General features: G+C 30.6%; 1 protein-coding gene across 3 annotated transcripts in view; it reads left to right on the plus strand.

Annotated features, from left to right (window-relative positions):
* The window catches only part of LOC125073411 (eyes absent homolog 2), a 40915-nt gene that overhangs the window by 23364 nt on the left and 2240 nt on the right, over positions 1-15311 (plus strand). For all 3 annotated transcript variants that reach the window (XM_047684228.1, XM_047684231.1, XM_047684230.1), the window contains 12 exons: positions 2944-2981; positions 7618-7958; positions 8348-8462; positions 9410-9514; positions 9646-9790; positions 10211-10364; positions 11527-11626; positions 12339-12510; positions 12726-12815; positions 13425-13636; positions 13935-14057; positions 15125-15246. In XM_047684228.1, coding sequence (XP_047540184.1) covers positions 2944-2981; positions 7618-7958; positions 8348-8462; positions 9410-9514; positions 9646-9790; positions 10211-10364; positions 11527-11626; positions 12339-12510; positions 12726-12815; positions 13425-13636; positions 13935-14057; positions 15125-15246 — 1717 coding nt within the window. The remainder of the gene's footprint in view (positions 1-2943; positions 2982-7617; positions 7959-8347; positions 8463-9409; positions 9515-9645; positions 9791-10210; positions 10365-11526; positions 11627-12338; positions 12511-12725; positions 12816-13424; positions 13637-13934; positions 14058-15124; positions 15247-15311) is intronic.

Raw genomic sequence — 15311 nt, forward strand, 5'->3', positions numbered from 1 at the left:
GAGTCCCAAATCGTAAATAAAATGAGATAAAACAATAAACGTATTACGTATAAATAAATAACAGTTTTGTTCGATGTGTTTAGATTACAGGCTGCTCCAAAGATTAATTGCTTTTAATATATCATTTTATATGGCCTGTGACATGTTTTATGTAAGCTTCGGAGAATACGAAGAATCCTGTTTATATGCATTTCATGATTTTTATTTATCTTTTAAGAATATTACAATGTAGCTAGAACACAGCACAACCATTATAGAAACAAAATATAAAAAAAAAAGATTTACGCAATATCATAACATAACTATTAAAGAAAAGATGTAATCTATGCTATAATAACCCAAATAATCGAGAATCCTTAATAATTTTGATAACCAACGTGTTGAACACCACATCAATATAATGTATTTAAAAAGGAATGTATGGAGCAGCCTGTGTAACAAATGATCACGAAGCGCGCGGGCGCGTTGTCGCCGCGTAAAACGTATAAATTAAAGGCCTATCGCGAGATCGGCCGGCCTCACACCTCGCGTTATGCGCACGGTGATTTACGTCTTCTCACACGCGACACCTCTTCGAGGCTATGTGACCCTGGTGACTTAACTTGTGTAGTTCGCATAGGTTTGTCTATGTACTACTGCAATCCTGGTGGACAAAAGAATATTTTTACATCCCTAGTAGTGATTTACATAAAAAATATTTCTCATTTATTATGTAATAAATTAATATTGTAACTTTTTGAGTTTTTAACGATTAAGGATTAGGCGTTCTCCTTCCTTCCCTCACTTATACATAAAAATATCCTTCTTAACTAACGCTTTTCTCTACAAATTATTATTTTATATACATACCAGCAGTCACAATCTACATAGAGCGACATGCTAAAAGCACATGTTCTGCAGTTTGATTTCAAATAAATCTAGGATTACTTTCTTAAGATATTTTTACACACGTACAATATCACTTTTAGAGAGTTTATAATAAATGTCCTAATGATTTTTTAATAGATTAAAAAAATAAAAAAATTGTTAGTCGTTAGAAATTGTTGCATAAATAATTTCATAATTACCATCCATTCCTTGTCTAGTTTTATTAACGATACATAACACAAATTACCTACGGTAGAATTGACATACAATCAGAATCAGAATATTTAATAAATGCGTCGAAGAGCAAAAACTAAAACACCAATTACTGCATTATTTTTTTTATTAAAGCGTTAAAGATAAATAAAAAATATATAAAAATGAAGCAATTTTATTTTATCAAAAACAATAAACCACTTCTTGCCAGTTTTTCAGTACAACTCTACATATAAAAAAAAAAAAAAACAAAAATGTTGCTGCTAAAAAATTCTTAAAATAAGTTGTGTTCAAATGTGTACCAAAAGTACCAGGCAATCATAACTTTAAAGGACGTGAAAACATGTTGAACGATGCACAAAAATGTTTTAGTAATTGATAACAAAAGCCACTCGAAACTAATACGTGATTCCTATGAATAAGACATATTTCAGTTTATAGTCATCTTAATTTATATTCCTAAATCAAAAGAGACACGGTGGCGCCCTCTTGGTTGTAAAATAAATTCGGCTTGATTTTATTAATGTTGTTACCCTAATCTTGATCTGAGGTAGACATTTAGAAGTTTTATTATTTATAACATAAGTTTTATCTTCGATCTCTTGTAGGTTAGAAAAGTTGTGTTTATTAACCGTTATGGGTTTACGTTGACTTGTTAGACATTCATTTTATATGGGAATTTGTGAGAACGCTTTCTGGGACTTATATAATCAATAAACATATTTAATGGTCGCAGTGATATTTTTTATATAATTTAATATTTTATCAGAACAGCTAACTAGGGAAGTGGCAGCTTTTATTTTATTTAGTTACTATTGGTTTATTAATAATAAAATCCTTAATCGTTATGAACCTCTTTCACTTTTAATAAACTTTTAAAGCGATACATAGCTGAGACGTAAATATGCACGACCTACGACATTTATTAAGACACAATATGTACATTGAACAAGTACATACAGTTGTGACGGAATTTCCTAGAAACCAGAAGTTTATAGAAAACAGTAAAAAAATAACATTATGTATGTGGAAGAGAATTTTACACTCGCTCTAATATTTATGATATTCTAGTATTTTCTTAAATTCAAAATCAAAACATACTTTATTCGTATAAGTATATACAAGTAGGCTTTTACAAGCATTTTTGAATCGTCATTTAACAAACTATTTCAAGTAAGGCTACAATATCTAAAAATACAGTCATGTTAGTTAAATACAATTATATAATATGTATGATATGTCTCCTGCCTGAAAGTCTTCATCATGTCGTATAAATATGAAAAATCTATTTTCAATAATTAATTTAAATAAATCATTATTTTTGTAAAACTGAATCTTATAAATAATAATATAATTATATTATTGAGATAATAAATAAATGTGCACCAAAATCGATCGCAGATCTTCAAATTTCACACGAAATCAATATATGTGTACTATATTCCAAATATAATAGGAAAAAATCCAAATAAACAACATTTGACAGCAAATTGACACGATATCATTGGTCGAGAGCTTGATTAGTCTATTATATTTACTATAGATTTGCAAAAATTTGAACGACGACGAGACTCTTATAGCAACCCTTTTTATTCTATACCAGAGTATATAAAATGATATAATATGTATTTGGGATTTCATTTTAGACTAGTTCATTTATATATTATATAATCAAACAATCCATATAATTTTAAAGAAGCCATTTTGTTTTGATCCAGACTAGCCCCAGAGCATATAATATATTGTTCTTTGCTACAATATGTACCGACAACAGCTAAACAATAAATATTTAGTTATGGTTCTGGTCGCCAATAAATAAGTATAACATGAATAGACAATAAAAAATATCTTTTATTGTTACAGGCAAAGCGATCGAGACCCGATTCGGGCACTGATGTACGGTAAGTGTTTAAATATAAATCAGTTACATTAAAAAACAAAATATATCATATAATATAATATTTAAATTATATATATATTAAAGAAATAAAATAAAAATGGCCAAAGCAATTAATTAATTAAATCAACAACATTAATTGATTGATAGATTATACAGATGTTTTGAATTTTATTATTTTTTTTACTTGAAATATAAATAGGAATAACTGCAAAATATATTTATTTCGTCGTTGCGTGAACGACTCATGCTTAAATTATTTCCTTACATTTGCATGTTCGTAATGTTGGCAATTTTGATTGTCAGCTGCGCGTGTCGTTTTGCACGTTATTTTATAGCTGCGTTCAGTTTAAATGACCTTTTGACGGGGACCATTTCGAATTGTACAGGCTATTTTATTTTAAAATATTTTTTATATTTGTTATGAATATAAAACATGATTAGACATTTTAAATAAATTTGCATTATACTATACCATTACCTTATAGTATAAAATATTTTTAAAATAATTATTATAGTTATTTTCTTTAGAATTGCACAAATATCGAATACTCAATACTGACTCAATTTGTTCAAGTATTTGAACTTTATATAACTATTATAAATACTACTTCACCTTTCCACTACACCAGTTTTAAATCAAACCTCACTCAAAAAGGCTGTGCGTCACGCAGAGCCTCTTTCATATCACAATAAAAAGGGTCCATAATCTGCGTGTAATCCCCATATTGTAGATACACAATTGCCGTGAAAAGAGCTACTTAGTAAAATTCCCGAATGGGACACTCCCTTTATTGAGAGCTTCACAAATTATCACGCCCTGATCAAAGGAAGTGATTCAAATGTACAATAGGTTTTGTGTTACAACGTGTCGATTTTGAAGATGTTCCGAGATTGGATTTAGTTTGCTATTCAGTGAATATCTCAGTAAAATTGTTTATTTATATATAAATGTTCGCTGAACTTTGTTAAAATTATTCATTGGATACACGAGGGACATACTTCCTTAAGTGTTTTATTAAAATTGTGTACTTGGTAATATACTTAAGTAAGAACTATAAGGAGAACTAATAAAACATAATTTTTAAGCATTTCTTAATTTATAATCTTCCGTTATCTTTGATATTTAAATCTTTAGAAACGAGTATAAAAAAGCTAAAATCAGTTCTAACTATTTAACGAGCAGCATTCCAACTTAGGACACATTTGTTGGGTTAATTAGTGGTTAACACGACGTTCCACAAGGTTTTTAAGTATTCGAAAGGAATGTATTAAAAACGGCTGATGTTTTGTATGTAATATAATAAATCATTTTTTACGCAATTCCGTTTCGTTACATGTTATAATTTTTTTAACGTTTTGACAGACAGGATTTAAGATATCGTATGACGCGTTAGATGTTTAACGGAGTTTATTTTTATTTTTCTGCCTCTCGGTCTATGATAATTTTTGTTATTATTGCCGGTTTAGCGTATAAATTAAAATTTCAGTTACATGGGCTTATATTAATAATAATATTTTTGTGTATGGCATTGTTTGGCGGACGAGCATATGGGCCACCTGATGGTAAGTGGTCACCACCGACCATAGACAGAGGCGCTATAAGAAATATTAACTATTCCTTACAGCACCTATGCTCCACCAACCTTGGGAACTAAGATGTTATGTCCCTTGTGCCTGTGACTGGCTCGGTCACCCTTCTAAACGGAACACAAAAATACAGAGTACTGTTATTTGGCGGTAGAATATCTGATGAGTGGGTGTTACCTACCCAGACGGGCTTGCACAAAGCCCTAGGTCACAAATTAAATATATATAATGTTACAACATAAAAAAATACACAAAGTTCTGAATAACAACAAATGAATTTTAAGTTGATGAATTTTTAACCGAGAAATATTCTATAATAGTTGGGCAAGTACTGATAAAACATTTACAGCTAATGATGTTAGAGACATTAGTGTTCATGACATTTAATAAATATATTGTTTGTAAAAAAAGGAATTAGCAATTAATATTCTAGCAACCGAAAGTTTGACACGTGGACGCCAAATGGCGGTTGCTAGAGGGTCTACATTTTAGGATTCCGCTTATTTAATCTTCAATTGAAAAAAATATGCAAGGAGTTTAAATGTAAGTTCTAAAGAAAAAAAATAACAAAAAATGTGTATTTCGAATAGAATAGATTAAACAAAGGTATCGTTATAAGGTTCTAATCATTAGTAAAAAAAATTGAGAATTCGTTAAAAGATTAACTATAGAGGTGATAAAAAAAAGAGTGAATTAATAATATTAATATGTGTATATTTATATAAATTGAATTTGTTGCCGAATTTATTCTTCATTGTACATTATACAATTTAATCTTCTATATATTTACTAATCTATTGATTCAAAAATACTTTTAAAAGATTATTTACATAAAGGCTAATTTGATTTGAAATAAATACCTAATAAAAAATATAATCATATCAAAATCCCCTCGATATTATGTATCTGTAATAAATATGTGTTAATCAATAACTAACTCGAGTTGAATTTCTGTCATAAACACGATAAATCTATTTATATTTTACGTTTAACCTACAGAACCCATAGCATTTGTTCTCCTTACAACGAGCACTTATTATTTTTTCTTTAGGCATGGAGTGTGCCGGCCATTGTGTCCTTGTCAAAGGGCAGTGAGAGTTTATTGTTTACGTTTCATGTGCTTGTATAGGATTAGTCGAAATAATAACTTACATTACGTTTTAAAACCTCTTTCAAACCGATTGTTTATTTAAAATTAAGCAAAAAATAAAATGATATTAAAAATAATTTATAAATTAGGCATTTATGTGAAGCAAATCAAACTGAAATATATTTTATTTAAGTAGGCTTTTGCAAGCTCTTATGAATCGTCATTTTACAGAACTGAGAACTGTATTAAACGTAAAGCTAGCACCGCCTGTTCGAAATGTAGATTCTACCAAGAAAAATCGGCAAGTAACTCAGTAGTTAGTAGTGAATTAAAACGAATATTTTGTGATGTTTATAGTTTGGTCAAACGAATAAAATAATATACAATGGCGATAGAGTTAACGCCTATAGGCGAAAGAAGATATTTTATAATATGATATTTAAATTAATACCGATATTAGACTGTCCAGCTTGTAGTAACAACGATAAAACTAATTTACAGTAACATCACAGTTTCACTCACAGAGCGTAAAACTAAAAATGTGTCAAGTAAATCATTGCACCATATGGATTGTCATTCTTTACTCTAGGACGGCCAACTATCAAAACCTTTGAAGTCTTTTGTTACGACAATTTAAAAACAGTTTTACGACGACTACTGCAAGTAAAAAGACTCAGTGAAAAAGAGCCGAAACATTAAAAAAAGCTTTCAATTAAAAAGATAGTGACAATGCTGCCAACATTAACAGCGATTCCGCTCCGGAGTGTTCTTTTGATATACGATAGTGTTGTTTGTAGGCAACTCTTGAAGTGGCGGCAAAAAGCAAAGTGACACTTGAAAAAAGGCGCGAACTAATATAAACAGGGGTTCTTTTTTCTAGACAAAGGCCATGGTGTTCGACTTCCCGACCGACTGATGAATATTATAAATACGCATTGTGTTATTTATTATACGTAATGACAGGCTGAGGAACAGTTTGTTTCCTCACGAAATTAAACGTTTTTAATAATGTTAGAAACTGAATTTTATATCAACTTCGCCGCTTCTTAATGTCTATATAGTCAAATGAATTATAAATATCTATAAATTATGCTCATAATTCGTATTCGACGTGAGTATTTTGAGAGCAATAAAACAGCTGGTATAAAACAAAAAGTTGTCATATCGAGCCATTAGTATACATTTCCATTGATTATTTTAATTTGATTACGTAGTATATTTCACATATTTTAATTATAGGTGTGGCATTATTAAAAATGATTTATCATGTATTGTTATTTATATCTGAGAATTCTATGAAACTAAATAAAAAAAATTGGTAACTGGCAATAAAGACATAATAAAACAAGGTTTCATGTAATTTTAAAAAAAGTTGTTATTTTAATATAGAACAAGTGTGTGACCCGTGACGTCACACTCCAGCTGTCAAGTGTGACAGAAGGGAGTTGATTAAATGGCGCAAGCGCGTTCATAGGCGTTGATAACAAGCTAAATTAATGGAAACACGTGTAAACATTTTGTTAGATAAATCCACTAAGCACATTATATGAGATATGAGGGGTCTGTTCAGGCATCTGCTATTTGATTTTGGTGATTACATTTTATGGTTTATAATTTAAAATACACAGAGCGTGATTTAATACCAGAAATCATATCTTAATTGGTACAATCAGTTTTGTACCGATCCCGAAACATACCTAATTGACATTTTAAATAGAGATATTTATTTTTTGTAGCCGATGCCTGTATATGTCATAACTTTTTACAGTCACGTTAAAGTTGTTTGTTTACTTACCGCTTACCGAAATTAAGACATTTTAGACAAGCGACTGTTTATAAAAGACGCGTCTTCGTAAACAACTCCGGTTAATGGTTTTTTATTTCGATATCGTGTTAAGCCATAAGCGCTTTATTAAAATTATTTTTTGCTTTATTAATGTTTTTTTTTTTTTCTTAATAGGTTGTCAGGAGAAGTCAATACAAGTCCATGCGAATCAGAATCTACGTCTGACTCTCCGCCATCATTGCTGCAGGATGCAACGTTACCAGCGCTTCTAGTATCAGGAGCTACTACACTATTTCAAAACACGACAACATCTTCTAACAACCCTTTAAGTTTGAACTCAGTGGACGGCTTAAACTTACCGAATAGTTCGGAAGTAGAGAGTTGCAATTTAGCGAACGGATGCGCAACGAGCTCTTCGCTGGCCGGTCTGGCTCTACCTTTGACGTCGACTGGTGGATTGTGTTCAACGACATCGTCGTCAGCTGTCGCCTGGTTGATGAATGAGGATAGCACGGGTAAATATAAGTCATAATTGTAGTAGAATAAGGTAGTAAGTCAAATCTCAGTGAGTGGCTTTTATGTTTTCCACGGCACGGGAGTTTAGTACTTCCAATTTTCTGAACTGCTAACTAAGAACTTACTTATTGTAACATAATCAGATCAAATTTTAGTAGATCTTGAAGTAGGATCTTGCATTCTGCATTCTAATGAGCTAGCCACGAAATAAAAGAGACATGTATAATCATTAATAATCAATAACGGTTCATAGTTCGAATGAAATGTTTTCAAATATTTTCCGTTCGAAGAATTCTTATAAAACAATAACGAAAAAACTGTTTCCATGGAGAACTTTACAATACTGTTCACTTTTCAATGCACTTTATTATATTAAATGTGACATTAGGGGGTGGTGTCAAGAGCGAGGTGCGCAGCCCCGGGCTGTGCGAAGCAGACGTGGCGTTGTACGGTGAATCGCTTCCGTACGACCAATCCACGCTGTCTTACCAGTATTATAATAGGTAAGTTACGTAGTATTCGTACTAAATAATATTACGGAATGAAAATAACTGTATAAAACAACAAAAAACATTTTAAAGGACAATTTTTGTTCAAAAGCTCCCATAACGTTATCGTCGGTATATAGTTGTGTTGAATATTATTCGAAATCAAATGAAAACCGACTTTATTAAAGTTCTTGCAAACTATTTTAATCGAACAAGTTATATTTACCATTAAAAATTCGAAGCTGCGGATTTTCTTATTAAATATTCAACAAAATTTTAATTATATATATTAGAAACGATCGTCGTTTTAGAATAGGGATTTAATTTTTTTATAAAACAATATTTTAAAAATGTACTTTATGTATTTAAAATATAAACCAGTAAAAAAAAATGTTGAAAATCAATTCAGATTTCAAAATATTCGCTGAAAGACAAGTCTTATAGGAAGCTATTCGATTCGTTTATCCAATAAGAAATTAATGAACGTTAGAGGATTTGCGAGAAGCCTCAAAAAGGAAATACACCAAAACTTTATGAGACTTAATTGTATTAATGTGCTAATTAAACTGGGCTGCGTTATTAGTGGGCGTAGTTCATTGCTACCGTATCTTAACATTCTTACCTAAAATTGTGGAGTAGGTTTGACGAAAGAAGGTCAATTAATGAATTCATGATTTTATAAAAAAAGTCTCTCATCTTCTCTGTCTGTTTAAAGAAATAAAGACAAAAATTACCTAACGGTTTTTAGCAATGGACGAAGTGATTTATTAGGAAGGTTTGGGTGAATAATTAATTGAAGGTTCTGTTTAAATTAGCCGCGTAAACCAATAATTATATTTATATTAAGTACGACATCATCGTGTGTCGCCTTATTTCGTTCGAAATTCATAATAAAAAGAAATTAGTGTTAAATTGTGATATTATTACTAGTAAAAAGTATTTAAAATGTATTGTTTTTATAGTATGCAGCAGTATGGAGGCGGCGGAACGGCTTCGTCGTACGTTGGTTCCACATTGTACAATCAGCCGTACGCGGCCTATCCGCCACCGCACAACACTAATAATAGGTAACTTTTTTGATTAAATAACACTTAACTTTTTATTTTATACCTTTCTCTGTTGATGAATAAATAATACATTTAATTTAAATAGTGTGACGCTTAAATGTACTAAAATGAAACTATTCTAACTTATTTAGATCATCGTGTAAGGCTACACCGACGTACTTGAGCTATGGTGTCGGCAGCGTTGGCTCAGTACCTGGTAACTTCGCAACTCAACCCTCGCCGTACTATCCATCTTATAACGGTGGTCTAACACAGTCATTTACGAATACACAACAGGTAAAATTTTATTCCTAACATACAAATAAAAAAACAACACTACATTTGAAAACTTTAAAATGAAAACATTAAAATAAAGTTATTTTTAAAATTATTTTATATACAATGGCTCCGTTTGTGTGCTCTTTCCATTAAAATCCGTTCAGTGGTTTATCAGTAGCCCGTAAATATATACGGTGTTGTATTTTTTCGCACAACACTCAATCATTTCTAATTAACATTTCCGGTAAAATTAAAACAAAAACCATATCAGTGCCGCCATCTAGCGACAATGTTTAAAAACGTTGACTAAAAAGGCAAATGAAAATATCAGTATTTTCCAGCTATTCAATTTAACAATATTAGAATAAAACCTAAAAAAATACATAATCATGTAACCCTTTTAAAATATAACCTCATGAAGTCATTAATTTTGTACAGGATTACAGCGGTTACGCAACAGGTTACGCTGATCACAGCGTCGCCCAATATGGCGGTTACTACGCCACCCCTAGTTACTCACCCTATGTTAGTTCCCCTAGCAGCAGTGGCAGTGCTGGGCATACATCATATCATCTTGGTGGAACTTTATCTGGTAATTTTAATTCAATTTATTTATATATTGTATAAATGTTATTAGTTGTGTTATTTTGAACACATCCATATCTTAAATTTTTTGACATCAAAAACAAACTACCTACCCTACATTTACTAAAATGACACTTATCATAACTGAAGAAAACACATTTTAGATTGTCATCACAGGTGTATAGTATTGGTTATCAAGAACAGAACTCATCGCTGTCAAATTGGAATTTAGAATTAGAAATAAACTTGACGTTTAGTTTTGTGAGTTTGTTTTCGTTCGTGCGCTGCTTGTGTTTTTATTTACTTAAATATAATTGTATAATATATAAATATTATTGTAGACATTTTCAATGACATGATATAGATAATACTGTTTTCTTATTACTCTTTTATTATTTTATCGTATAGAGTATTTTACAATAAACAAGTGTCTAACTATGGTTAAGGAAAATTTACCAAACAAGCGTAGAAAGACAGAGGATAGTCAAACTGAATTAAAAGAGAATCATGATGATAATTCTGACTATTGGCCGGATTCTGACAGTGACCACGGTAATGAACTTATTAAAATAAACTTATTTTATTGTTCAAAACATAACCTCAATGTAAAGTTTATTAAAGGTATTTTTAATACAGAAAATAATTATCTATTAGTTTGAAAGTATGTTATAACGTTTTTAAAGGCAATGTGTCGTATTAAGAACTCATCTATGACCATTTCCACTTAAGAAAATAACAAAATTTATGTAAAATGCGTATTAATCATTGCCATTTGTGTATAACAATAAAAAACGCAGTAATTATATTTCTTACGATTTGTCTATGTATTTATGGTATAAAACATTACAACCCTAATTATAAATATATATATATTAATGACAAAATCACATTTGTCACAGGTGATAAATCTTATATGGAATATATATATATATGTACTAGGAATACAGAAAATACATGAAACATGGGTAATGGTCTTACAGTTACTTTAATGATTTATTTATTTATCTTCTGTTCTGCCAATATTCCTAATTATATTTATGGTTTTTTTTTTAATAAGCCACCTATGTTTTGTATATATGTAATATAAGCATTATTTAAAACTGTATATATATAAAAACAAATATATAATATATAATTTAATTTATAGAATCTCAAATAACTTGTTATAGAATCTCCATCATCAATGCTGCCAACTCTAAATGATACTCCGCTGTCTCCGATTAAGAATGAAGTGCATCCAGCCAGTCGAAGATGCAGAGAAAACTCTGGGTTAGTTAATTTTAAAACTAACTGCATGTCTTTAAGATACTAGTTAGTTTTTGTGCATGCATGCAGCTAAACACTGTATTAGATAGCAGTTTCATTAATAAGATTATGTTTTTATGAGAAAATGTGATTCTCATAACGTTGGTACAAGGAACAAACACAATCTTGTTACTCCTGTTACTCGACTGCATTTATGTATATAATTAATTTGACGTAAAAAAAAAAAGTCCCGCTGAGTTTCTTTCGCCGGTTCTTCTCAGGTCAGGGTGTTTTCTTTTTCCGAACTGGTGGTAGTGTTTAATTTGACTATCAATAAGTAAGTGTAATACTTCTATATTGAATAAAGGAATTTGAGTTTGAGTTTGAGTTTAAGAATAAGAATTTATTTTTTGTTAACCTACATACTATTATACTTTAATATCGGTATTCTTAAATTATAGTTATTATCTCCTCTTTCTATCTATAACTGCACTTGCCTGTTTTCGTTCTAAGCTTCTATCACCAAAAGTTGCCTATGAGAGATCACCTTTGCCTGGTTAGGAAAATATGTAAGTTATTAGTGATTGCTTTGTCAATGTTTGTGAAATGTTAATGTGTCTTATACTTAATTTGTACTGTTGTGTTATCAAATTGATATTTATTAATTAATTAAATCTTTGTAAAAAGATTATATATATTATTTATTATAATATGGTTATTCATGTATTGTTCACAGTGAAAGCACAGCAAGCAGATCACGGGGTCGAGGTCGTCGTAACACATCATCTTCACCAGCACAACACGTCCCCGAGCCTACGACAGAAAGAGTCTTTATATGGGATTTGGATGAAACAATTATAATTTTCCACTCACTTCTCACGGGCACATATGCAACTAAGTACAATAAGGTAAATAGTTTCGTTAGTCACTGAGATTTTTTGTACGAAATGATGACTTTTAATCCTATTAAAAACAAGCCTTTCGAATCAAAAACATTTACAATATTGTTTTTGATCAATTATTATTTATAATCTGCATTTTCTTATCATATATTGTTTTTAATTATACATTTCTTTGTTTTTAATATCAATAATATTATTAAACATTTATTATGTCTTTGCAGGATACACAGCAGATAGTGCAATTAGGCTTCAGAATGGAAGAGATGATATTCAGCTTAGCAGACACACATTTCTTCTTTAATGATGTTGAGGTACTTTTCATTCATTTCTTTTTTGTCAATGTTATCTGATATTATACTGATAATTATATAGTTTTTTAAATTAAGAAGCTTATGGTTTTTCTTGTAAACATTTTTTAGAGAGATATGTATAAAAATGTTTTGTCTTTATATCTCAGATGTCAAATTAACGATGAAGAAAGAGAAATATCAGTCTCTATCTAAAGTACTAACTATACTACAGTAAAAACCCATCAATGGCCACAGGGCCGGATCAACCGTATGACTTTTTGGGCTTCAGCCCAGGGACCCGTGGATTCAAGGGGCCCCAGCTAAGTCAAGTCAAAGGCACAAAATAGACGATAATGCGAAAGAATCCATCATTTTATTAAATTAAACAGATTGTATGGTTTGCAGCCCTGACCCCATGAAACCCATTCAATTAATTTTATTCAAGTCTAAGTTCAGGTGTGTCTTAAGTGGGGCCCCAAAGTAGTATAAGCCGGTCTAAACGGTCTGGCCCTAAAAGGCCATTTGAGTCTAACACTGTCGTTTCAATATTAACAATATAACCTACATACTCAATTATACATATATACCTGTATCAAATCAGTCATGTAATAAATAGATATTATGTTACAGGATTGTGACCAGGAGCACATAGACGCAGTGGCGGCTGATGACAATGGTCAAGACTTATCCGCGTACAACTTTGCCTCGGATGGATTTCACGCGAGCGCCGCACCTAACACCGGCTTATGCGCTCCTGGTGTCCGCGGCGGTGTCGATTGGATGAGAAAGCTGGCTTTCCGATACCGAAAGATAAAGGACACTTACAACAATTACAGAAATAGGTGCGTTAGGGTTTTATGAATAGGTTTTATGACAAATATAAAAAAAACAACAATTCCATTCATAAACTACCAGTGGAATAAAACTTCTACAAGTAGAAAACCAATAACTGCGCATTAAACTGACCTAATAAATGAAGCATTCAATTATTTAAAATGTTGCTATATAAAAGCAAAAATTCCTAAATTGATTTACTTGTCTACATATAAACTGTAAATAGCATGATTTATGTTAGATTATTTGGTTATAATAGGTCTTTTACTTTTATTAAAACAATGACATTTCATTTCATTATTTCAGTGTGGGTGGCTTATTAGGTCCAACGAAGAGAGAACAATGGTTACAGTTAAGAGCAGAGTTGGAACAAGCAACGGACAACTGGCTCACACTTGCTTGCAAGTGCCTCAACATGATTAACTCAAGGTATAACATGCATATATATATTTTTTTCAATATGTAGAATATAACTGTATCACAAAAGTTCTATCTGAAACCTATTCCAATTGCAAAAAAAATTGCTTTTGACAAACATAAGATGTATCTTCTAGCAGTGTGCTCAGCTATATTATGCACTAAAGTTCTTGATTAAAATATATTTATTTACTATCGAAGATTTTCAAGTTTATTTATGTGAACCTTAATTTCTATTGGAAAGTTCTGATAACAGCTTCATATCCACAACACATTACACGTCTTAAAATAGTTTCATTGTGACTTACCTATTAATAATAAGCCTATAAACATTTTGGGGATCTCATCACAAATCATTTATAAAAACTTGAATAAATATCTTTGGACGATTACAATAACATAATAAAATTTATATAAAATAAAAATAGATAATGTACTAGAAAGCCAATGTTCGTTCTGAAACAAAACTAACATAATATATGTATATAATTAAATTTTCAAATGACTCACATACAAAGCGCAACCTTAACCGGTGGGTCTAACGGGATGAAATTTAGCATTTCTTTATGGTACATAGGCAAGTACTGAGAAAGAATTATCTAAAATTAATCACTTGAGGGGTTATGTTACTAACTAGGGGGTTAAATGGGATGAAAGTTTGTAGATTTTGTAAGTTAGTTATTTTTAAAATTATAAGATTAAAAAATAACTCAAATATAAGAAAAAATCGGTGTTTTTTGTATGTATATGCGTGAAGTAAGGCTATTATAATGAAAAAAAAAAACATTGTAAGAATAGTTTAAGCGTGAATACAAAATTAAAAAAAAACCAACAAAATTTGAATTGATATCTATAAAAAGTTCGCTGTTTTGTGTTTGTTGAACGCAAATCAAGCAAAAAATTTGTCATGAAATTTGTAACACTATGAATTTCATGACATGTCTGTCTGTTTCAGAGAAAGTTTTTGGTTTAACATTATCATACATAATATTCGACGTATAACATATCCGTAGCAACGCTTGGCCGTTTTTACTAGTATATAGGTAACATTAATAAATTATTATTTTAAATGATTGCAGGGAAAACTGCGTGAATGTACTAGTGACGACGACACAACTAGTTCCAGCGCTTGCTAAAGTTCTTCTATTTGGTCTTGGAGGCGTATTCCCTATTGAAAATATATATTCTGCAACAAAGACAGGTAATTTTCATCAGCTTTACTACATCATATAGACGAATATTAAAAATGTCAGATATTCATCAATC

This window comes from Vanessa atalanta, chromosome 24, assembly GCF_905147765.1.
Source record: "Vanessa atalanta chromosome 24, ilVanAtal1.2, whole genome shotgun sequence".
NCBI lineage: Eukaryota > Metazoa > Arthropoda > Insecta > Lepidoptera > Nymphalidae > Vanessa > Vanessa atalanta.